The following is a 25,063-nucleotide window of genomic DNA, read 5'->3' as shown; positions in this document are numbered from 1 at the left end:
GCCGGGGGGCCAGGTTTGAACCCACCACCTCTGGTATATGGGGCCAGCACACTTCTTTGAGCCACAGGTGCTGCCCTTTTTTTCTTTTTTTTGAGACAGGGTCTTGCTCTGTCACCTGGGCTAGAGTGTAGTGGCACCACTGCAACCTCAAATTCCATGGCTTAAGTGATCCTCCTGCCTCAGCCCCAAGTAGCTGCAAATATAGTCACATGTCACCGTATCCGACTGATTTTTCTGTTTTATAGAGTCAGGTCTCACTCTTGCTTAGGCTGGTCTCCAACTCCTGGCCTCAAGCAGTCTTGCTGCTTCAGCCTCTCCGAGTGCTATGATTGTAGGCATGAGTCACCATGGCCTACCCCTTTCTCACCTCTTTGATCTCTCTGCCTCCTTCCTCCTACCCTCTTGCACATTAAAGATGTTAAGTAATAAAGTAAATTTTATACCTTTAAATTTAGTTCGTTTTCCTATCCTAATGACTTTTATTAGGAAAATTTATGACTAAATAGCAAAGAAATTGGGGAAAACATAATGAGCCATTTATAATCATTATGGGGGGAGAGAATGTCTTTTGAGATCACCATTAAAATGGTTGAGGAAAGAAAATGTAGAAAGTATTTGATTGGAATACTTCCTTAGTTGATAGATTTGATCAGTAGAGGAGGTAGAGAAAAATAACTAATTGCTTAATTATTATTCATCCATGTATAAATTAATTACCAAATGTTTACTACCACTTACTAAATGCCAGGCATTGGTGATAATAGCAATCAATCTCTTTGTGGAATTTCCATTTTAGTTCAGTAAAACAGGTGTCTAAAAATTGTGAGTTTTAGTTCTTGGTTACGAATGCCCTATTTCAGGATTTTAAATTGCCTGGGTTTTTAACCTAACATACAAAATACTTAGGGTTACATATCAGTCTGACAGTAATTAGTAATTAAATTATTGTAATTATTATCCCCTTAAAAATAGCATTGATAATTTTTTTCTTTTATAGCAAAATCCAGTGAATTCATTTTCCTTGAGCTACACAATCCTATTTCACAAAGAGAAGAATTGAAATTGAAAGATATTATGATGGAAATAAGTGCAACCAATGGAGAATTAGAGCTTTCTTACCCATTGTCTTGGGTTCAGGCACTTCCTTTGTTTCAGAGCCTCTCTTCAAAAGAAAGTTCTTTTATTCATTATTACTGTGTTCCAACTCATTCTTTCTCTGCTCCTGCTGCTGCTATTGAAGAAGTGAAGATGAAATCAATATCTCAGGTTAGCATATGATTAATATAATTGGGAAGGGGTGAGGAGGTTCAGTGACAATTCTTTCATTGATATTAGGCTGATTTCAAAATGTTGTGTTTTGTTAAAAGGGCACAGGGACCAGCTTGAAAGAAAGCTCAGAGGTCAAAGCTGGAAGAGTTTGTTCACCAACATCAGTAATGATAGCATGGGATTATAACCCATGAATAAAATGAATAAAATAAATATCTATGAGTCTCTATTGATGTAACTTGATAACTGAGTTAATGAATAAATTATTAAATAATAAATGGTAGATAAGGGGCAATTATTTTTTAGAAAAGAATCCAATTAATAAATGCAAAAGGAATAAAGGAAATGTATTACCACCACTAGGATACTATATTTGTGATTGTTACAAAGTCTGCTGATGGATGTCAAATTTAATGGTTGAAAATTGAGGAAGAAAGAAAATATGTACATATTCTTAAAGTCTCTGGCGCCAAATAATTAACTACAGAAAGAAAAGTAGTGGGCCAGGTGCCATGGCTCACACCTTTAATCCTGGCACTTTGGGAGGCCAAAGTGGACGGATTGCTTGAGCTCACAAGTCCAAGACCAGCCTGAGCAAGAACAAGCCCCCAGCTTTAAAAATATAGCGAGGTATCGTGGCAGACACTTGTAGTCCCAGCTACTCAGGAGGCTGAGACAAAGGATCACTTGAGCCCAAGAGTTTGAGGTTGCTGTGAGCTATGAGGTTGCGGTACTCTACTGAGGGCAACAACGTGAGACTTTGTCTCAAAAAAAAAAAAAAAGTAGTAACTTCATAGCAAAGAAACCTGGCAGATATCACTTTAACCAAATGATCAAAGTTAACAGCATGAGTAATAAAATACAGCGAAATAATGTACCCCTTGTACCATGCACTGAGAAGGGTGCATCACTTCTATAGCTTTCTTCTTGATAATGTATAACTTCAGTCTAGTAATGAGAAAAGTAAGGCAAACCCAGTTACAAAATAACTGAACAATACTCTTTACAAGTTGTGAAAGAAAAGGAAAAATGGAGAAATTGTAGGATCGTGAAAAGGAAAAAGGATATTAGTGGAAAAACTAAATAAATCAGATTAAAGTCTGTAGTTCGGTTAATAGTATTATACCAATGTTAATTTCTTAGTTTTGATAATTGTATTATGGTTATATATGATAAAATTAGGGGAATCTGGGTGAGGTTTGTCTTTTGTAACTCTATTAGTCTAAAATTATCTTGAAAACAGTAGTAAGTTTTAAGATGCTATATTTGTCGTTATAGGAGTGTGGCAATGTACAAGTAGTCTGTATATTTCTGCCAAATACTTCTAGAGAGAAAAATGTTTATTAAGAAGCTATGGCATAATTATACCCAAGCATGTTCATGCACACATACACAGGTTTGGTATGGGCCTAATTCTTTAATCAAATGCCTATAGAAAGCCATGTTAGTGTAAGACAAGGCATAAGCCTTCACCCATATCTCGCTTTATGCATAATGTTGCAAAAACTCTCCATGCTAATTAATTGTATATACAAATTTGTATATTATTTTTCATTTAGTAATAGAATTTCAATTTATGTTGTTTTAAACTCAGCCTCCCTTACTTTTAAATTTTACTTTTTCCTGTTAATTTGTCACTTGTCTTGATTATTTTCAACTGAAAAGCTGTCAAATTCTTCTTTAATTATAGAGCCTAAATGACGAAGTAGCACTTCAAGTTAAACTTGGACCGTTGTTTATACAGTATCTTTTGATGAGAAGTATTATTTTTGGCTTGGTTTTATATATATATATATATATTTTTTTTTTTTTTTGAGACAGAGTCTCATTGTGTTGCCCTCGGTGGAGTGCTGTGACATCATAGCTCACAGCAACTGCAAACTCATGGGCTTAAGCGATTCTCTTGCCTCAGCCTCCCAAGTAGCTGGGACTACAGGCACCTGCGCACAATGCCTGGCTATATTTTTGTTGCAGTTGTCATTGTTGTTTAGCTGGCCCAGGCTGAGTTCGAACCCACCAGCTTCAGTGCATGTGGCTGGCGCCATAACCACCTTGCTACAGGTGCTGAGCCAGGCTTGGTTATATCTTTATAGAAATTCTGAAAGCGTAGATATAACTCATTTAGAGAGATTTCTTTTAGTTACATTTTCTCTTAGCGGGCTATGTTTTGACTTTGTTCTTTTGACAGTTAATATGTTTGTATTTATGTATTCATAAGATCTTTTTCCTTCCTACATTCTGTCAGCCCTTTAATACAGATGCAACCAGACCTACCTACACCTTCCTGCAGAAGCAAAGTAGTGGTTGCTACTCATTTTCTATTACATCTAACCCAGATGAAGAATGGCAAGAAGTCAGGCACACTGGACCTGTTCAGAAGTATGTACTATGTCGTATCCTGTTTTTATAATAGGTGGGCATATTAGTAGTTTTTATTCACGTTGCTGCTTTTAAGTAGATTACCTTTTGAAATGTTTGAGTTTTACTTTCAAGCTGATGGTTAACAATGGAAATAATTTTTGTGTTTTTTAAACGTATGAGGAAATTAAAAATTTTATTAAGAAAATAATAGGTGCCATTTTTGTTTAGTTTTATGTCAGTAAAACAAATGTGAGCCAAAATATTATATTCAAATATTTATTGAAAATATTTGATGATAAGTTCATATCTGAATGTATGATAGGAAAAAGAAAGTTGCTTGCTAAAATATGCCTCAACTTAAGGTACTTCAAAAATTTTTTTTTAAAAACTTTGTTTTTTGCACTGCACTTGTATATACTTCAAAAATTATTGTAGACACAGAATTTGGTATACTTTTGTTTAGTATTTAAACCTGAATATTGAAACAGTTTTCTTCCTCGTCATTCTTTGCAGTGTATGATCATTATATTTACCGATTTCTTAACATAATATATGTGATAGTTCATCAAATTTCAGTTTTATGTTATTAGTCACGTTCTGTACCCACACATAATTGCTAATGTTTACTACAGTTTCTTTTGTACTTGGATACACAAAACATGATCATAGTGCCATGATTATCTTCACATATAGAACATATTCTTTTCTGGAGGCCCTGTAGACTTACTTTGTTAATATATATAGCTTTGTTAATTTGCTTTTATTTCATAAATGTAATAGAGGATGATGACATCCTGATTCTAAATAACATTTCCTCATCAACTCAATGATGCTAAAGATTACCCTTTCATAATGAGGGAACATGAATCTAATTCCATAAATCAGAAAAGTCAAACAAGGCCTGGTATTTCTACTCTGTTCTTTCTTTTTTGGATTAATATAAGGGTACCTATGATTAAGTTATATTGTTTGCATTTAAGGTAAAGTCCAAGTTGTAGTTGAGACCTTTACCCAGAAAGTGTGCTGTTCACCTGTACCTTGTACAGGTAATTAAATGGGAAATTACCAAACCTCCTCGTTCCTCCCCTTTTCTTGAATTTAATTGCATTTTTCTCTCATTTGTGTAAATTGTTAATCTATAAGTTTCAATTTAGTATTGAGTACATGAGATGATTGATTTTCCATTGTTGTGATACTTTAGTTAGGAAAGTGTTCTCTAAATCCATCCAAGTTGTATAAAAAGCCATCTTTTTATGGTTGCGTATACCACAGTTTATTGATCTATTCATGTGTTGAAGGCCACTTGGGTTGTTTCTATACCTTTGCAATTATAAATCGGGTTGCTATAAACATTCTAATGCAAATGTCGTTACGACAAAATGACTTATTTTCTTTTGTGTAGATACGTAGTAATGGGACTGCAGGATCAAATGGAAGGTCTACTTTTAGTTCTTTGAGAATTTTCTGTACTTTTTTCCATAGAGGCTGAACTAGTTTGCAGTCCCACCAACAGTACATGAGTGTTCCCTTCTCTCTGCACCCATGCCAGCATCTGTTGCTTTGGGACCTTGGGATGTGGGCCATTCATGAGAAAAGATTCTGTTCATGTCTCTTGCCCTACTCTGGGGTTTTGGAATGAAGTGGAAACTAATTCAGATGTATTCCGTTTCTATAATCTTTGGACATGAACTTTTTTGATTGGATATATTGCAATGTTTTTTTTTTGGTTGCAGTTTGGCTGGGGGGTTTGAAGCCACCACCCTTGGCATATGGGGCCAGCGCCTGACTCACTGAGCCACAGGCACCACCCAGATATATTGCAATTTTTATATTACATTTACTTTTTAATGAATTTTCAAAGTAATAACAGTTCCTTGTTGAAAATACAGAAAAAGCATAATGGGAAAAAAAGCTTATACTCCAACCATGGAAGGATAACAGCCATTATCATCTTAAGCTATAAACCATTGTCTTATACGCATATACACGCAATTTAAAGTTTGTCACATGTTTCCTTTCAGAAGTTTCTTCTTTGTTTCTATTTTGTCTTTTTTTTATACAGATTTTTATTTATTTATTTTTTTGGGTAGGGCCCGGTTTGAACCCACCATCTCCGGTATATGGGGCCAGCCCCCTACTCCTTTGAGCCACAGGTGCCACCCTATATTTTGTCTTTTATATGTCTTCTTATGGTGGTAAAGTGGAATATACAGTGTGCATTTGAGGGTGGTTTCTATATCTCCATGTGATTCTTCTGTTTTTTTAAAAAAAGGCAATTGAAAGCACAGGATAGGGAAATAGCCAATAATATAGAAACTATCATGGTATCATTTACAATTTTTGGTGTTGTTATATGATTTAGATGCTATGGTACCAAGAGATTAAATCAGTGTAGATAATTCTTATTTTCTGGAACCTTTCTGGTGCAAGAAATACATAGTGTATGTCTATTATTGTCTACATTTGCTCATCAAGGACCACCCTGTCTATTCCAAGATTATAGCTAGGAATTCACACTGTTCTTAATTTCTAAACTTTAAGAGAGAGTGCCAGAGTTTGTTGTCATCTGTTCTTTTCTACTTTCTAGCTGTGATCTGCACTTTCATTTCCTGTAAGTTCTCTTAATTTTAACATTACAAGCACTTTCTTATGGGGGAGCTTGCCCCCTAAGCTCCCATGCTATTTCTTTATTGACAAGCCCCTGTATAGACTAGCCACCAGAGGAGAGCATTAAGGAACTAGTGTAGTCTTGAGGGTCCAACTCTAGAATTAGAAAATTGAGCATAAGAAAATCCATTTTATTACATCAACTGTTGAAAGTTAAAAATTATGCAGAAAGAGACATCTTTAGTAGTATTGTAACTGTGTAGTAGTCTGGTGAGATAAGTCAACATGTAAAGAATTGGAAAGGAAAAGATGATTCTCAATTAAAATGACGTTAATAGCTTGTGAAAGTAAAAGTAGGAAAATATAATTGCTTGTGTCCTGCCAAATATTTTTTACCTTACAGATTTTAGTTGATAGAATATTACATAGCACAGTTATTGTTTCATATAGAAATCTGTTAGATAACTAAAATTTTCAATACCAACATTTTAAACTTTTTTTTTACATTTAAAGGTTGATTGTATATCCTCCACCACCTACCAAGGGAGGATTAGGGGTAACTAATGAAGATTTGGAGTGTTTAGAAGAAGGAGAGTTTCTTAATGATGTAATCATTGATTTTTACCTTAAGTAAGTACAATGATAAATGGTCTTCTCATTTGTTTTAGAGGTTTTATTGAGAAACTTAACACAAATGTCTTTATCTTTGAGTTATTTGAACTCTAATTAAAAATAATGTGCCTAGATTACAGATCTGGAAAATTTTTGCCTGTCAGGGTTTCCTAGAATTGTGACTAAATCAGTTTTGTTGTTTTACTTCTCATAGATACTATCTACTTAAGGCGATATATGGCTTTTTTATTGTTTTATTTTTTGTTGGTTGGTCTTTATATTAGGTCATTAAATATGAAATGTCTGATTTTGAATCAGAAGTTTAGTTTGTTACATCTCAGACAAGAAGCAGTACAGTTAATCAAAGTATGTGCCTAAACTACCAACACAGTTTTACCATCTTAGTGGTAGTTCGTGTATGGTAGCAGTGAAGAAGTCTGGAGAATGAGTGGCAATGAAATCACAAAAGGTATTTTTCACAGCTTATTGAGAATTGAACATTTTTCTTTACAAGAAGTGGTCCAAAGCCTAGAAGAAGTAATAATCAGTTGGTGCAAGGTCTGGTGAATACGAAGGATGGCAGAGAGTTTCCAAGTCCAGCTTCCGTAGTTTGAGCAGTGTTGTTTGTGCAACAGTGTCGTCTTGGGAAAGGATTGGCCTGTTTCTGTTGACCAGTCTCAGCTGCTTAATCACAACATTCCTCATCATGTCGTCTATTTGGTGCAGTATATATCTACCATAATTGACCTGGCTCCATGAAGGTATAGTGGATACCAGTGCTGGACCACCAAACAGACATTGTTAGCATTTTTTCTTCTTTTTTTTTGTAGAGAAAGAGTCTCACTTTATTGCCCTTGGTAGAGTGCCGTGGCATCACACAGCTCACAGCAACCTCCAGTTCCTGGGCTTAGCTGATTCTCTTGCCTCAGCTTCCCAAGTAGCTGGGACTATGGGCGCCCGCCACGATGCATGGTTATTTTGTTGTTGTTGTTGCAGTTCGGCCGAGGCTGGGTTTGAACCCACCACCTTCGGTATATGGGGCCGGCGCCCTACTCACTGAGCCAGAGGCACTGCCCCATCATCAGCATTTTTTGATGAATATTTGGTTTTGGACTGTCTTTTGCTGCTTCATCTTTATCTAGTAATTGTGCTGAACAGTCCTGATTGTCAAAAAGAATCCATTTTTTCATCACATGTAACAATACAATGTAGAAATGATTCACCTTTATGTCATGACAGCAAAGACAGGCAAGCTTTGAGACTATTTCTTTTTTGATGCTTGTTTAATTCATTTGAAACCCACTTATCCAGTTTCTTTGCCATGCCAATTTGTTTCAAATAGTCCAATATTTCGGAAGAATAATGTCAAATCTTGCTGCTAATTCACACGTAGGTTGAGATATAAATTCACTTCTACTGCAGCTTTTGGCTCATGATTACCCACCTTGGTCTCAGGTCGCCCACGTGACTCATTTTCAAGATTAAAATCATCAGAATGGAACTTGTCAAACCATTGAGGTACTGTGTGTTCATTAGCCACGTTCTTTCCACTTAGTTGATATTTCCAGCTATCTGCACTAAATTTATTCCACGATGGAGCTCATATTTGAAAATGAATTTGAACACAAATTTTTGACTTATTCATGGCTTTACAAAAATTGTTCTAAAAAAATTGAAAGATAATCATAAGCCAAAATGTGTGTTTGAAAGAATGAGGATATACCTTCACAATAAAATAAAAAATAAGAAGTGTCGGCACCTGTGGCTCAGTGAGTAGGGCGCCGGCCCCATATGCCGAGGGTGGCGGGTTCAAACCCAGCCCCGGCCAAACTGCAACAAAAAATAGCCGGGCGCTGTGGCGGGCGCCTGTAGTCCCAGCTGCTTGGGAGGCTGAGACAAGAGAATCGCGTAAGCCCAAGAGTTAGAGGTTGCTGTGAGCCGTGTGATGCCACGGCACTCTACCCGAGGGTGGTACAGTGAGACTCTGTCTCTACAAAAAAAAAAAAAAAAAGAAGTGTCAAAGTGAAATGTCAAGATACCAACTGTCAAACTTAGTACTTAAGGAAATCAGACATTTCTTACTTAATAACCTAATACTTCTTTACTATGTTATTATACAGACCACTTTGCATAATTATAATTACAGATCACTTGGGGATCCAAAAAGAAGCTGCTCTGTGCAGTTGTCTGTTCTGTCTTTAAGCAACATGAGAGTTAACTGTCATTTAAAAAAACTCTATCACTATTCTCTTAAAAATTTTTTTCAGCTTTTCCCAAAGATGAAGGAATAGATATGGAAGCCTTAAAAAGTTTTATGCCAAGGAAATTTGTTTCTAGCTTTCATTTTGTGCTGTATCCTTAGATCTAAATTTCTGATACTTGATTGAGATATTTCTAATTATTTCCCAGATCCCTCTCAAACCAAACTTACCATCATCTAACCTAAGTTCTACTGTTTTACTGATAACACTGTCTTTATTCTAGTGGTTTAGAGTCACATTTTTACAGTTTTACACAGTTATTTATATAGAGAGATATTGTATATTTAATATTTATAAATTTAATTTTGACCTTTAAAAAATACCTTCCATGTTTCTGACTTTTTGAATGTATGGAACACAGTTATAACTGTCATACTTTCCTTTTCTGCTTATCTAACATGCCAGTCCAGGTTGATTTTAACTGACTGATGTTTCTTTTCACTATGAATCATTTTTTGGCTTCTTCATGTGTCTTGTAGTTTTTTACTGAGTGCTGGGTAGGGTATTTTTGTATTCCTGTAAGCATACTTGAATTTTGTTCTTGGACACAAATTATTTGGAAGTTTGATACATTTAAGATTTATTAGTTGAAACCAACAAATTAATCCTCATCTATTGTGGAAAGACCCTTCTGAGTACTTTACCCAATGCCTCATGAATTAATGAGGTTTTCCAATCTGGCTTATAGGAACAGGCACCATTCCTGGTCTGAGTGAATGCTTGATACCATTCCCTCCAGTCTTTTGGGGAACTTCTTACATGCCTGCAGTGATCGATACTCTGCTAAATACTTGAGGAGGACTCTCTGCAGCTGTTTGGAGTTCTTCCCTCCTATACAGCTTTCCTTATCAGTGTACTAATCTGAAGACTCTGGCTACTTAGTTCTTGAAAAACAATTGCAAGGGCATTTTAAAATCTGCAAAAAACTATCAAGAATAGCAGAGTTTTCTAATTATGAAGGGTTTAATCATTACATGGTTGAATTATAAGCTTATGTGGAATAATGGTTTTACTATAGAAATGGAATAAAGATTTAGAGATTAGTCATAGCTCAGTTATTAAATTTTTCTGGATTTATTTAAGAGGATCATAGTTTCAGTTTTACACTTTATTGTGTGATTATTGATGAATATTTTCTTCTAAAGTCAATCTTCTGGATTATGAGTTCTATGGGGACAGATACTTTATTTTTTCCCCTTTTATTTTGTGTTTTTGGAGTAAACATAGTGTTTGCCACGTGGTAGGAATTTGATAAATATGTAGTAAGTAAATTAAGGAATAAGTGGGCAATGTCTGCTTAAAATGATGTTGATAGAGGTGAAGTAACTAAAGAACAAACTTAAAGCTGAAATGAGAGGGATCAGCAAGATTGCTGTGAAATCTAATTGTATATAAAAATGATTTCAAGAACATACAAGATAATTGGGGGAAGACCAGGTAAAATCTTAAAATAATTTACTTTTGTGGGATTACTACTTTACAGGTATCTTATATTGGAGAAGGCATCGGATGAACTTGTTGAACGAAGTCACATTTTTAGTAGCTTTTTCTATAAGTGCTTGACAAGGAAGGAAAATAATTTAACAGAAGATAATCCAAATCTTTCGTAAGTTAATCCTCTAATGTACTTACGTTTTAAGAGAAAGTATACTATTTTTGAAGCTCCTAATGAAGTGGCTTCTTTATATTAATAGTAATTCCTAGCATGGGCAGAATTACCATTTGTGCAGGTCCTGGGTCTGTTTGCCATGAGAGCCATTTCTCATCCTTCCACTGTTCTGCTCCCTATGGCAGGGAGCTGACACTTGCAAGCTGCATTTCCAGCTGCATGTCCCCGGGGGATACTGGAAGTTGGAGGGCAAGGAATATGGAAGCCAGAGAATGTTTTCCCTACCCTCTTACCTTGCGCAGTGATTCCCGTAGTGCCTGTATTTCCTCCATCTCCCACTGGGCAGACCTGTTAGAGCTCCAGCTTCTACCTGGAGGCACTGCTGCTTCCTTTTGGCCTCCACTTTAAGAGTATGGTGGTTTTCTAGTATGTTGATGTTTGTTGCTTCAATGTCCCACTGTCCCCCTTTTCAGCTTTGTACTTTTTCTGTCACTTCTGTTGCCAGTTCCCTGCATTCCATTCTGTTATAACTATGTGGACTTGTTTTCTTTTTCCTGGTTGCCTATTCATTGACATACTTCTATTTAATTAACTATATTATATGTAATATTAAATACCATATTTGTTTATACAATTTAGCTGAATTTCTGCTTAAGTATTTATTTTATTTGATATTTTTTAGAGACAGGGTCTCATTATATTACCCAGGCTGGCCTCCAGTTTCTGGCCTCAAGTGATCCTCCCACCTCAGCCTCCTAAGTAGCTGGAACTATACGCATATAACACAGCACCCTGCTACCCAAGAATTTTTTGATTAATACTAAAACCTGGAGCAGTGGATAGGGATGGGCAAAAAGGAAAAAGGAGGTATTATTTTTTAGATAGCAGTAACTTGGATAGTTATTGAACCATGGAGCATTTTTCTTCTTTCCCAAGGCCTAATATTATAATCTATTTGAGTAGTCTTATGATATAATTAATAGTTTTTATTTTGTAAGAAGTTAGTGTAGGGCGGCGCCTGTGGCTCAGTGAGTAGGGCGCCGGCCCCATATGCTGAGGGTGGCGGGTTCAAACCCAGCCCCAGCCAAACTGCAACCAAAAAATAGCCGGGCGTTGTGGCGGGCGCCTGTAGTCCCAGCTGCTTGGGAGGCGGAGGCAAGAGAATTGCGTAAGCCCAAGAGTTAGAGATTGCTGTGAGCCGTGTGATGCCACGGCACTCTACCCGAGAGCAGTACAGTTGAGACTCTGTCTCTACAAAAAAAAAAAAAGAAGTTAGTGTAAACATTTTTGTCTACTACTTTACAGTTTATAAGATATACTTATGTACATTATTTCAAGTTTTCTTCTCATAGCAGTGCTTTTAGATAGATAGGGTATGTAAATTATATCCTAATTTTTCAGATGAGAAAGCAATTTAATAAAGATTAAGAATTTTGATGTTTGATGGAGGACAAATAGCTAGTGAGTGGCAGAACTGATTGGTACTTAAATCATATCTTTTAGCCAATTAGTCTAAAGTTTTCGTTGTATTAGAGTGCTTTGAAAAATGAATATGAAAGTTTGCTTTTTCTCATTAAAACAAGAGGAATAATAAACATGTAAGAAGATGATTAAATAGATAAACTGTTTCAACTGTTGTATTGTTGGAGAAAGAGAGTTGGAATAGGTAAACTATAAATATTGAATGTCTGCCTGTAACTAAGACAGTGAACATGAAATTATTTCCATCTGCAATATTCTTGTTAGATAAGTGTCATTGTCTTTATTAATTGAAGCTTAAAGAAGTTAGATAAATTTTCCAAAGTTGAGTATAGTTTTCCAGTTTTCAAAGTTTAGCTCTTTCATTTTACAGTGTTGTGACTATGAAACTTATGGTCTAAACTTGAACACTTGTGGAAATAATAGGAGATTCTATTAATAGTTACACTGGGCCACTATTACATATACTGGGATGTATAATCAACTATATTTTGAGTGTCTTAATGGGTTTGGAATTTGTGCTGATGGACAAGGCCTGCCCAGATCAATTAGGGAGAAAATCACAATTTGAAAATATTCCTCATAATCAGGGTTTTTGGAGAGGGAGTTATATGAAAGGGGAAGATTTTTAAAGTAAATTTGATACTTAACATCTCTGATGTTCTTGTTTTATTTTATGTATGCCGAAATTAATGGTTAGTATCAGGCACTTAATAGGCATTTTGTTTTAAGATTATTCAATGTAGAAATTGTGAATTTGGCATACCCACCTTCAAACTAATGAAATGAAAGTAGGTAGAATCTACTGTATTATTAGGTTTTTAAAATACATATTAGATGTTATGCACCTGATTATATATAAAGTAATAAAAACAAAGTTACATGAGCAGTATACTCTAGGTACCCTTACTATTGCCTGGTCTGATAAACAGTCACGTATTCATGTTAATAAACTGTGTGGACGCTAATGAATACTTAGCAGATCAAGCATTGGTATTCAGACAGTCTGATATATCAGACCAAGTATTACTATTTACAAAAAGAATCCCTACAAACCCAGAGGCAGAGAGGCAAGAGATCCAAACCTGAATAGACGATAAATTGACAATAAAGGGTTCAAAGTACCAGTATTAGGAAACTGCAGACTAAATGATTCGCAAACTCATTACCATGGTTTATGAGATCCTGCAAGAGCTTCCCATCACCCTAAACTCATAACATTCTCTCCCCTCATTTTCCCTGTTTCAGTTCAAGCTACCTCCTTTCAGTTTTTAAAAGTTCTTCCCTATTTTCCATCTGAAGCCATTTCTCCTGGCACTTTTTTTGTTTTTGGTCTCACAACATGATTTCTAGTCATTTTATTTGTTTGTTTGCTCATTTTCGGTTTCATATCCTAAGCTCCATGAGGTCAGGGACTGTCTGTCTTATTTTTCACTCTGTTTATCCCCAGTGCCTTACCCAGTGCTTGGAACATACTAGGAATTCAAAATAAAGAGAATAATAATGCCTGTTATTGAATAATAAGAGAACTGTTGGCATTTAACTGAGGTTTTTCTATACAATTAACAACTGAGACTGAGAGATCATATGGGCTTAATTCTCTGCTTTCCTCTCCACCACCATTCTATGTCTAATATATTCCCAGTCCAATAAGTTTAGTATACTCAGAAGCTCTACAAACAGTAACATAACAAAACAAAGAAAACCAGATGTCTATCCTTAAGCTTTTCAAATGAAAAAAAATTAATAGACTATGTACTAGTTGAAAGTAATTAGTTATAGTAATCATGATGGTTGAGTCCTTCTGAAATGAGAAAATTCAACAAAGATGTGACTTCTGATCTTTTTAGTATAATCTCCCACATAGTGTCTAATTCCTATCACATCTTTTACCTTATTCTGGATTCTAATGTACACCTAATGTTTACCCCTTGTGGTTTTGGTTAGATATTACTCAGATGTACAAGGATCAGGCAAAGGTGTTCATTTCCTCCATTACTTGGTAATAAGTGTATAAGGACTTAATGGTTTTTCCCCCCCCTCCTGCATAAAGAGCTCTTTCCAAAGGACAGAAGTCACATACCACCTCCTTTACGCCCCTGCATATCATTTTCTTTCTTTTTTTTATTTGAGACGGAGTCTCAAACTGTCACCCTGGGTAGAATGCTGTGGCATCATAGCCCATAGCAACCTCCAACTCGGGCTCAAGCAATCCTCTTGCCTCACTTTTTGTATTTTTAGTTGAGACAGGGTCTCTCTTTTGCTCAGGCTGGTCTCAAACTCATGAGCTCAAGCAATACACTGCCTCTGCCTCCCAGAGTGCTAGGATTACAGGCATTAGCCACTGTGCCCGGCCCTAAATATCATTTTTTAAGACTTAAAAAAAAAAATCCTATCCTTCAGAAATGAACTAAGACTTTTTTTGACATCCAAACTTGGTGTGGTTTTTTTTCCCCTTAATTCTTCTGATCAGGTAAAGGAAAGAAACTATTATTTGTTTATGTGCATGCCAACCCTGTTGTAGGTGGCTGTCTTAGATGCTCTAACATAATTCTGTTGTACCCCTTATAATATTTATATTTCAGTTATTTGTTGTTGGGATTTTTTTTTTTTTTTTGCTCTCATTAGTATATAAATTGTTTTAGATCAGTGTAGGTGATTTTCTTTATTTGTTCTTAGGAACCTAGTAAATATTTGTTGAAGAAATAAAAGGAAAGATGGATGAATGGTGGGTATACTTAACTACATTGTCCTATAGTTTCCTTACATATGACGGGAAGGGAGATGAGTTAGTTTTATTTTTATAAATCTAAGAATGGAAGCCTCATTTCTTCTCCATTAAGTTTTAAAACCTCTCTCCTTATAGATACAACATTTGGACAACCTAGATGGAACTAAGCAGAATAGAAAAGTTTAACTTTCTTGTGTTCAGTTGCTGAGTCAGTTTTGGAATCCATAAAGCATTCAATAAATCACTGTCTTTATTTTGTCCATTTCATTATTGTTTATTAATAGTGATTAAATTCAACAACAACCAGGAATCAATGAAAAGGAATGTATTTCTAGTGCATTAAATAGTATATATCTCGAGAGGAAGGTGGGCAAATAAACCTAACATTTTTCAGTATATAAAAATGGTTCTTGAAGTCCTTATCTTAAATTTATAAATTTTTATATATCAAATCTATTTTTAATTTTCCCAGAATGGCACAGAGAAGACATAAAAGAGTAAGAACATGGACTCGTCACATAAACATTTTTAATAAAGATTACATCTTTGTACCTGTAAATGAATCGTGAGTATTTCAGATTATTGAAGAATAAATTGAGAGAGTTCAGAAAAAAATATCTTGTAGCATTTTTAGATTAATAATCAGTAACAAGTATTGGTACATAGATCTCAGGTATTATATAAATTTATTTTCTATCAATGTAGTTAAGACAAATTACTTATCTTTGATTTTGGTTTGACAATGGTTATGTTGTAAATAGAGTGAAAAAACCAAATGACAAATGATCACAAGACTATAATGACTAAACTTTGGACTTTTTAAAATAAATAATCAAAATATTTTTAGGGTAGATTTTAAATACTTAAAGAGAATAAACTCTTTAAGGACTAGTATGAAAAAGGTGAGACTATGAGTTTGTTTAATAAAGCAGTTCCTTTAGGGGAAATACTTACTGTGTATACAAGTAAGTTTGAATTATTAAGATGTTACCCTAAATAGTGTTACTTATGGCTTGGTATTTTTAGATATTTAATTAGTTTTAGAATGTGTGTTCTATGTTATAATCAGATATTACTACGGGCATTTTCACAATTAATATGAAGTTTATCATATTCACTTTCTCAGACATAGCTCTAGAATGTATTCTTCAACATTGTTTCGACTGCATGTTATTAAGATTGTAGTTCTTTTTTAACAGGTCTCACTGGTATCTTGCAGTCATTTGTTTTCCATGGTTAGAAGAGGCTGTGTATGAAGATTTTCCACAAACTATATCCCAGCAGTCACAGGCTCAGGACTCCCAACATGACAACAAAACAATAGGTGACATCCTAATGTAGATGGTGTTTTTAACGATGATGACGGTAGTACAATGCTTACAGGGAACTATGAAGTTAAACGTAGCATGGTTATTTGTTATTAACTTACTAGAAGAAAGAAGAAAAAGGCTGAAATTTTCATAATAAAAACCCAGTTTCATGTAATTCTTAAGTTATACCATTGTATCAAGTTTTATTATATTTAAAAATTATTACTGATTTGGGCGGCACCTGTGGCTCAGTCGGTAGGGTGCCGGCCCCATATACCGAGGGTGGCGGGTTCAAACCCAGCTCCGGCCAAACTGCAACCAAAAAATAGCCAGGCGTTGTGGCGGGCGCCTGTAGTCCCAGCTACTCGGGAGGCTGAGGCAAGAGAATCGCTTGGGCCTAGGAGTTGGAGGTTGCTGTGAGCTGTGTGAGGCCATGGCACTCTATCGAGGGCCATAAAGTGAGACTGTCTCTACAAAAAAAAAAAAAAATTATTACTGATTTTATTATGAAATATTGCAAATGTATAAAAAGTATAGTTATAACATAACCAACAATTGATACTCATTTTACTTATTGTAAGAAATTAAATTTGCAGATATAATAAAAATCTCTGTGGTCCTTCCCAGTCTTCTTTCTTTAGTACAGAAGTAACCATCAAGCTAAATTTGATGTTTATTCCCATGTATTTCAAATTACTATTCCCATTGACATTTTTTGCTTGTTTTAACTCTTTTTAAATTGACAGAAAAAATTGGATTTCTTTATTATGTTCAGCATGTGTTTTGAAGTATATATACATTCTGGAATAACTGGATGTAGCCAATTACAGCATTTTTAAATAAAATAGTTTTGCTAACATGACTAAGAAAGAATTCATGCCACCTATTGTCAGGCATAGCTTGAGTTTCCCATTTTTACTTATTAGAGTCTTGTGGAATTTAATAATTTGGCTACATAATACAGTATCTCTTATAATTCTTCCATGGTTTTTCTTACATTGTAACCCAAAATTTTAAGTGAGCAAATAAGCCTGTTTTGTTTAAGAAAAAATTATCAGAATTAAATGTTTTATAGCTGTAGCCTGAGTAACAAGCAGAAAGAATAATATCCATCACTATTAGTGCTGGCTAAAACCTAGGAGGGAAGAAAGAAAAACTGATAATAAAGCAACAAATTATTTTTAGTTCTCTGATTCTCTTGAGCTTCAGTGAGGTAGGTACTTAACACAGAACTCTGTGGTCATAGTTAGAAGAACAGTTACTAAGCAATTTGTCCTCCACATGAAAACAGCAGACATTTTGATTAATGAGTTATATTTGAAAACTATCTTTTTATAGGAAATTGGACCAGCTAACTGGTATTTCAGGTTTTGGCTCTGGGGTTTATGTATTGTCTGATAACAGCCAACCATTGTCAGTTTTATGTTGACCGGATTTTATTCATAACATTAACCATGAAAAAATCAAATAGGTCCCAGGTATTTTTTTCTTTAATTACCATTGTGCATACACATTACAATTTAAGCTTAACTAAATTATTTGCATTAAAAATGCAATACTTGGGTGGCACCTGTGGCTCAGTGGGTAGGGTACCGGCCCCATATGCCAAGGGTGGCGGGTTTGAACCCGGCCCTGGCCAAACTGCAACTAAAAAATATCTGGACGTTATAGTGGGTGCCTGTAGTCCCAGCTACACAGGAGGCTCAGGCAAGAGAATCGCCTAATTCCAGGAGTTTGAGGTTGCTATGAGCTATGACACCACGGCACTCTACCAAGGGCAATAAAGTGAGACTCTGACTCTAAAAAAAAAAGAAAAAAATACAATACTCATAATTTCCTTGTTATTTTTAACTAATTTCTAGATAATGATCCACAAGCTACTTCAGCACTGTCTTTGAGTGCAGAGGATTCTCCAGTAAGTATGTTCTTTACAGATGTGAAGAAAGGAACACGCATAAATATAATAATATTAACTATAAAAGAGGGCATGGCTAGTTGCACTATGCTGCATATTAGTGGCCCATCATTAAACTGTGCTGCCTTATGATTCTTTGGGGGGTTTTGTGGGGCTAGGAGAGAGAACAAGAGAGGTTGTCATTTTTATGTTTAGTTTTTCTTTACTTCCTATGTTTGTTTAATTAGTAATTTATCTGATGTCCATCTTGGTTAACTACTTTCTAAGTTTTAAGGATCATGTTTGCATTTATTCTTAATTATGTCTGTAACCTTTTGAATTTAGTGTACTTAATAATCTTAAGCTGATTTTATATTCTAGTTTCTATTGTAAATTGTTGGTAAAAATCATTCAAGTTAGACTCAAGGTCAACCCATATGACTGTATATTAAAATAGTTACTGTTAACTCTTCTTTATATGGTGTTCCAAACTACTGTGCATAACCTAGATTCGGTGTTCTAATTAAGATGGCCACCAAATGAATATTTTGTATGTACAGACAGCAGCAGCCTTCCTGGCACAGGCCTATGTCTTTACCGTCGCTGGTAATGAATATCACTTCTGCTGTCACAGTGGCAAAATAGGAGAGTTTCTTCTTGTTTCTAGGGCCAGGTTTCTCAGATTGAGTGCCTTGGAATGCTAATTCCAAATGCAGTTTATGATAAAAAGTATTCTAAGGTCAGTTAAATTGGGAAAATCCTGGGTACTATTCATCTCTTGGAGATTCACTGTGTATATAAGAATAATAAAGGTACTGCAGAGATCTACACTTAAAGAAATCTGTTTAAGTTTGGTATTTTGTTTCTTGAATTTATGAACAAAAACAAACTTCATCAATAAAAAAACAATAAAATTTCCCATCCTTTTCCCCTTCCTATACATTAATACTCTGCTTCTTGTGCTTCAAGGGGAAGAAAAATGTCTCTTCTGACATCATAAATTATACTAGAGAATGTATATAAAGATAGGTTAAATTAACTTGTTTATCTTTGCTTAAGATGATTTGAATAGAAGTAAAGCTCCAGATTGTTTTTTGCGCCAGCTTAAAGCTCCATAACTGCTTGAGGTCACAATCAAAAGTATATAAGCTGTTTTGCTAGTATAAGAAAATAAATTAATGAATTTTTGTAAAATGAAGTTAGCTCACTTTAGGTAATAGAAAGAACTCTTATTTGAAATTTTAATTTCAAAATTGTTTGACACAGTCTTAAGGATTGAATTTTTATTCATAACATTGACCACGAAAAAATTAAATAGACCTCAAGTATTTTTTAATTGCTACTGTGCATAAAAATTACAATTAAAACCTATCTAAATGATGTGTATTAAACATACCGTAAAGATTCATAATCGCTTTATTCCATAATTTAAATATTAATTTATGCAAACTAGCTTTAATTGCAAAGTCACAAATATTCATATTATTTCAGAGTACCGAGATGAACATGTCAGTACCAAAGAAAATGTGTAAAAGGTATGTTCATGCTATAAAACAGCTTTTTAGATATTTAGATATACTTCATATACAACTACATAAATTTTGATTTCATTCCTTACTTTTCACAGGCCATGTATTCTCATACTTGACTCCTTGAAAGCTGCTTCTATACAAAACACAGTTCAGAATTTACGAGAGTAAGTCAAGACAGTTTTATTGTTTAGTCTATTATGTAAAACCTCAGTAAGTTTGAAGCTACTTTAAGAGTTACTGAAACGATCATATCAGGAATTATATTTATATATTTATTAAAAAAATTTGTTTTCCAGGCGGCGCCTGTGGCTCAAGGAGTAGGGCACGGGTCTCATATGCCGGAGGTGGCGGGTTCAAACCCAGCCCCGGCCAAAAAATAAAAATTTTTTTTCCTTTTTTAATTAAATCATAAACACATAGATCATGTATATATTAATGCATTTATGGGGTACAATGTGCTGATTTCATATAGAATTGGGAATGCTTACATCACACTGGTTAATATCATTTACTTAGTTATTGTGTTAAGACATTTACACTCTATACTAATAGATCTGACATGTACCAGGAATTATATTTAATTTTAAATTAAAATGAGGCTGATGAACCTTAATCATTAATAACTGTATTCTGTGTTAATATTAAAGTATTAACATTTCTCAAGGAATTGGGTGGCGCCTGTGGCTCAATGGGTAGGGTGCCGGTCCCATATACTGAGGGTGGTGGGTTTGAATTGGACCCCGGCCAAACCGCAACAAAAAATAGCCAGGTGTTATAATGAGTGCCTATAGTCCCAGGTACTTGGGAGGCTCAGTCAAGAGAATCACCCAAGCCCAGGAGTTAGAGGTTGCTGTGAGCTGTGATGTCACAGCACTCTACTGAGGGAGACAAAATGAGATTCTGTCTCAAAAAAAAAAAAATTCTCAAGGATTATATCAAAAGTAAGTTCAGAATTTATGAACACATTGCAAATATTAGCTATTTTCCAAAATACTACTTTAGAAAAAAATAATAAGTCTTCACATTTGTATTGTTTGTGTATTTTTGTAATTTATTTTGTAATTTACTCTGGGGTCTGGAAAAATCTAACAAAGAATTTTTAAAAATAATTTGTTAGTTTATTATATAAATAGCATAATGTATTTGACATGTGAAAGTGGAATTGTTGAAAAAGTTTAGCATTTGGTTTGAAAATTGCATATTTATGGTGGCATTTGGGAAGGCTCACAAAATATAGTTTATACTGTTAAATTTCAGTCTGTGGAAATTTGGCTTGAGATAATAATACATCTGACAGCATAATACATCTGACAGCAAATATTTTCCTACCTTTGTGAAAATGTTGCATATAGATAAAGAGATTTCTACTTGAGTCACTCTGTTTATTGATAATTTCAGGTACTTAGAGGTAGAGTGGGAAGTTAAGAGAAAAACTCATCGTGAATTCAGCAAAACAAACATGGTGGACCTATGTCCGAAAGTTCCTAAACAAGACAATAGCAGTGATTGTGGAGTATATTTACTGCAGTATGTGGAAAGCTTCTTTGAGGTATGTGAAGGTATAAATAAGTTTTTTTGTTCACAATTAACCAGCAGACAATCACAAGTTACTGGGCAAGCAACGAGGTAAGAAAATGTTATAGCTAATCAAGAGTTAAAAAAAGAAAGGAATAGAATCATATGTGATCTATATAGTGCAACAAGCAGATAAAAACTTTAAAATGATTTGATTAATATGTCAGAAAAAATAAAGCCAAAGATGAACAAAATGGATGAAAAGTATATATTGGCTCGGTGCCTGTAACATAGTGGTTGCAGCGCCAGCCACATACACCGAGGCTGGCAGGTTTGAACCCGGCCCAGGCCAGCTAAACAACAATGACAGCTGCAACAAAAACATAGCCAGGTGTATGGCAAGTGCTTGTAGTCTCAGCTAGTTGGGAGGCTGAGGTAAGAGAATCACTTAAGTGCAATAGTTGGAGGTTGCTGTGAGCTGTGATGACACAGCACTCTACCAAGGGTGACATGGTGAGACTCTGTCTCCAAAAAAAAGAGATATAGTATAGAAAAAGAAAAGAAATTCAAATAGACATTTAGAGGTGAAATATCTAATGATATATTTGAAATTAAGAATTTAGTGGGTGGGTTTAATAGCAGACTGGATGCAGCAGAAAATAGGATTAAATGAACTTTAAGAAAGGACAATATAAAGTATCCAACTACAGCTCAAAGTGAACGAAAAATGCAAAGAGAAAACACAGCATCACAGACAAGTGTGAAACAGTCAAAAGGTATAATTTTCATGTAATTGGAGTCCCAGAAGGATTGGGAGACAGAATAAGGGCAATATTTAAAAATTTTTTTTCTAAAACTGAAAGACCTGTTCATTCAAGAAGCTCAGAGACCTGTAGCTGGAAGAATTATAAACATGGCTGTTATTTTCAAACAATAAATGAAGAATCTCAGATAAAAAAAGCTTAGTACTTTTAGTTTTAGTACTTTCAAAATATTAACATCTTGGGAAAAATTGTGATACAATTGTGACAAAACCTGACCTCTGTGTTACTCTGAGTCATTCTCTCCTGATCCTTTGTGTTGTGTTACTCTGAGTCATTCTCTCCCTATTGTTTGTGCTGATTCCCTTGAACATGCAGAGTAGAACAGACAGTATTTAATTTTGATGTTCAAAAGTTAGCAACTTAATGAAAATGTTCTAATATTGATTGTAGTGATGGTTATATAACTCTATGAGTCTACTAAAAAACCATTGTATTGTGTACTTTAGGTGAATTATGTGAGTTATATCTTAATAAAGCTGTTATTTTTTAAAAGTTAGCAATTTTTATTTCTTGTAAAATTAAAACAAATTTGAAGTTATGCAGCTAAGGTGATTGCGTTCTTTCTTTTCTCTCATTAGGATCCTATTGTGAATTTTGAACTTCCAATTCACTTGGAGAAGTGGTTTCCTCGTCATGTAATAAAGACCAAACGGGAAGATATTCGAGAACTCATTTTGAAACTTCATTTACAGCAACAGAAGGGCAGCAGTAACTAGTTAATCTGTACAAACATGACACAGATGTTCTCTAAGATTACTGGAAAGCCTCTTACCAGCATTTGTGTTAGCCAGCTCACAGAGTGAAAATAACTTGCGGTAGTTTTATAAGTCATTGGACATTATTTAAAATATATAAGATATATTATTAGAATTGTTTGGATCTTATAGATGGTGTAGGAATGGGGATGATATAAACTTATTAGATAGAAATTAAAATTTCATAAATATTTCATATTTTTCTGAGTAAATATGCTTGGATTATGCAATAGTATATGTAATGTGGGAATGTTTTTGTAGATAATAAAACTACGTGATCTGTACTTCCACATGACTGGGTGTTGAGGGGAGTTAGGTCCTCCCAGTGCCAGCCCCAGAGCTTGTCAGATTTGTTGACAAGTCACACCATATTGTAATTCTATTCTTTGCAGCTCAAGCATGCAGTATGAATACTGTGTATTTTTTTTTAGAAAAGAATTTAGTATCAAGGCTTCAGAAAATGCCATTTACGGCATCCCTTCTGTATGTTGTAAAAAAAGACATTCATAATGTCAGGAAGATGACGGAAATCCACTCTTTTACAGCGCAGCTTATTATTCTTAATTGCTAAATGCATTTTCTCCCATTTCTTTTGATATCATATGTTGGGGTCTGAGAACTTAATTCATTTGTTCAGGGTAAAATTTGGAACAAAAACATTTAGCTTTCCAAAATAGGTTTTTAAAAATTATACATGTAGCTCACCTTTGTTTATTTGAGGTATAGCTGTATAAATATTCACTCCTACAGTATTCTAGAATATATGTATACAGTTTCTACAATATAGAAGATAAAACTGATGTCCTCACACTTTAACAAAAAATACCCTCATGTCCTATTTATTGCTAGAAATAAATATATAATTTTATAGCTCAGTTTAGCCAGTATTCATCTGCAAAGCCAGATTGCTGTCATTGCCTTTATATTTTTAAATTGTAGTTTTTAAGAGACCTATGATCCTCATTGAGCTTAATTTTTTTTATCAGATATTAAGGTAACAGCTCTAAATTCATGTGATGATGGTGGTATTACCTATGATTAAACATTTCAGAACCTTCTGAAGTTATCAGGAATATTTTGAGGGAGACATGATTATAGTGTATTTTCTCAGATAAGAAAAATACTTTTTAACAATATTATTTTAATCCTCTGTGTTAAGCGTCTCTTGGATTTACATTGTAACTGTGTGTAAAGCAGTGAAGCAAAGCAAGTTAAGATAAAGCTAAAACATTTGGACGTATTATTTCAAAATCATGTGAATTGAGATTGTCAGTTAAGCCTGTGTCCTAAGCTTTTGTTATCTTGTCACCATCTTTATATTATTAAAGATAGTTGTCTTTTGGAGGTTTCATAGAAAAATGATCATAATTACATATTTCATTCCCAATTTGTGTGTTTGTGTGTGTGAGACTTTTTAAGGTGACTATTAATTGTTTTGTACATCTAATTTTGGGAAAGCAAGTAAGATACCTTGTGATTTCTGAACTTTTTTGTTTGTATGTTTTTCAAAGATACCACTGTCCTTTATCATGTATGGAAGATTGTTTAAAATTCATTTTCCTAAATTCATGTACAAATAATGCCTTGATGATATCAACATTTTATATTAAAAATATTTCCAATTCATTGCAAAGAAGTGTAATATTTTTCTTAAGAAACATGAACCATTGTTAGGAATGAATTTCCAATTGTATGATGCCCAGTGCATATCATATAATTAACATTTAAATTAGTTTTCCTTCCTATTTTCATAACTGTATAGTTTATTTGAATGTTAATTCATGGAAATTTTTTTAGCATTTACTGCTAGCAAGCATTTTCCTAGACACAAAAAAATGAATTACAGCTTTTATTCCTGAGTCATTTATGGACGTGTGAATGATTTTAATATTCTCTGGTAAGAACAATCATAGAGTTTCTTTGGCAATACAGAGGGGAACTCAGCCTAGAGGAGGTTGTGAGTGTTAGTAACAGGAGGTTGAGAGGTAGATAGAGGTTTGTTCATGGACACAGCAATCCTTTCTAGAGAAGATAATGTGATTAAACAAAATGCAGGTTTTTAAAAAACATTTCCATTTACTGAATTATGACTTTAATATCTTTTAAAATTAGCTTCTTTTTATGTCAGGAGGAAAAAGATTTAGACTTGTCATGTAGAGCCCATTTGAATCTTGTTCCAGCCTGCATTTTATCCTCATCTTTCCATTGTCCCCTATTTTTCAGTCATATAAAATTATTCGTTTATGGCTCATGCATGTAATCCAAGGACTGGGAGGCCAAGGTGACAGGATTGCCTGAGCTCAC

General features: G+C 34.5%; 1 protein-coding gene across 6 annotated transcripts in view; it reads left to right on the top strand.

The window, feature by feature from the left end:
- SENP7 (SUMO specific peptidase 7) overlaps positions 1-24,387 on the top strand; it is a 183,558-nt gene extending 159,171 nt beyond the window's left edge. For 5 of the 6 annotated variants that reach the window (XM_053565518.1, XM_053565522.1, XM_053565521.1 and 2 more), the window contains 11 exons: positions 998-1,266; positions 3,515-3,648; positions 6,751-6,867; positions 10,594-10,716; positions 15,402-15,494; positions 16,129-16,253; positions 18,102-18,154; positions 19,625-19,668; positions 19,761-19,829; positions 21,064-21,214; positions 22,583-24,387. In XM_053565518.1, the coding sequence (XP_053421493.1) occupies positions 998-1,266; positions 3,515-3,648; positions 6,751-6,867; positions 10,594-10,716; positions 15,402-15,494; positions 16,129-16,253; positions 18,102-18,154; positions 19,625-19,668; positions 19,761-19,829; positions 21,064-21,214; positions 22,583-22,720 (1,316 nt within the window). In that variant the 3' untranslated portion in view covers positions 22,721-24,387. The remainder of the gene's footprint in view (positions 1-997; positions 1,267-3,514; positions 3,649-6,750; positions 6,868-10,593; positions 10,717-15,401; positions 15,495-16,128; positions 16,254-18,101; positions 18,155-19,624; positions 19,669-19,760; positions 19,830-21,063; positions 21,215-22,582) is intronic. The other variant, XM_053565519.1, reaches the window with a different exon arrangement.
- Positions 24,388-25,063: the final 676 nt, after the last annotated feature.

Source organism: Nycticebus coucang, chromosome 16 (assembly GCF_027406575.1).
Source record: "Nycticebus coucang isolate mNycCou1 chromosome 16, mNycCou1.pri, whole genome shotgun sequence".
Lineage (NCBI taxonomy): Eukaryota > Metazoa > Chordata > Mammalia > Primates > Lorisidae > Nycticebus > Nycticebus coucang.
The sequence above is the reverse complement of the archived record's forward strand: the minus strand, read 5'-3'. Positions and strand labels throughout refer to the sequence as shown.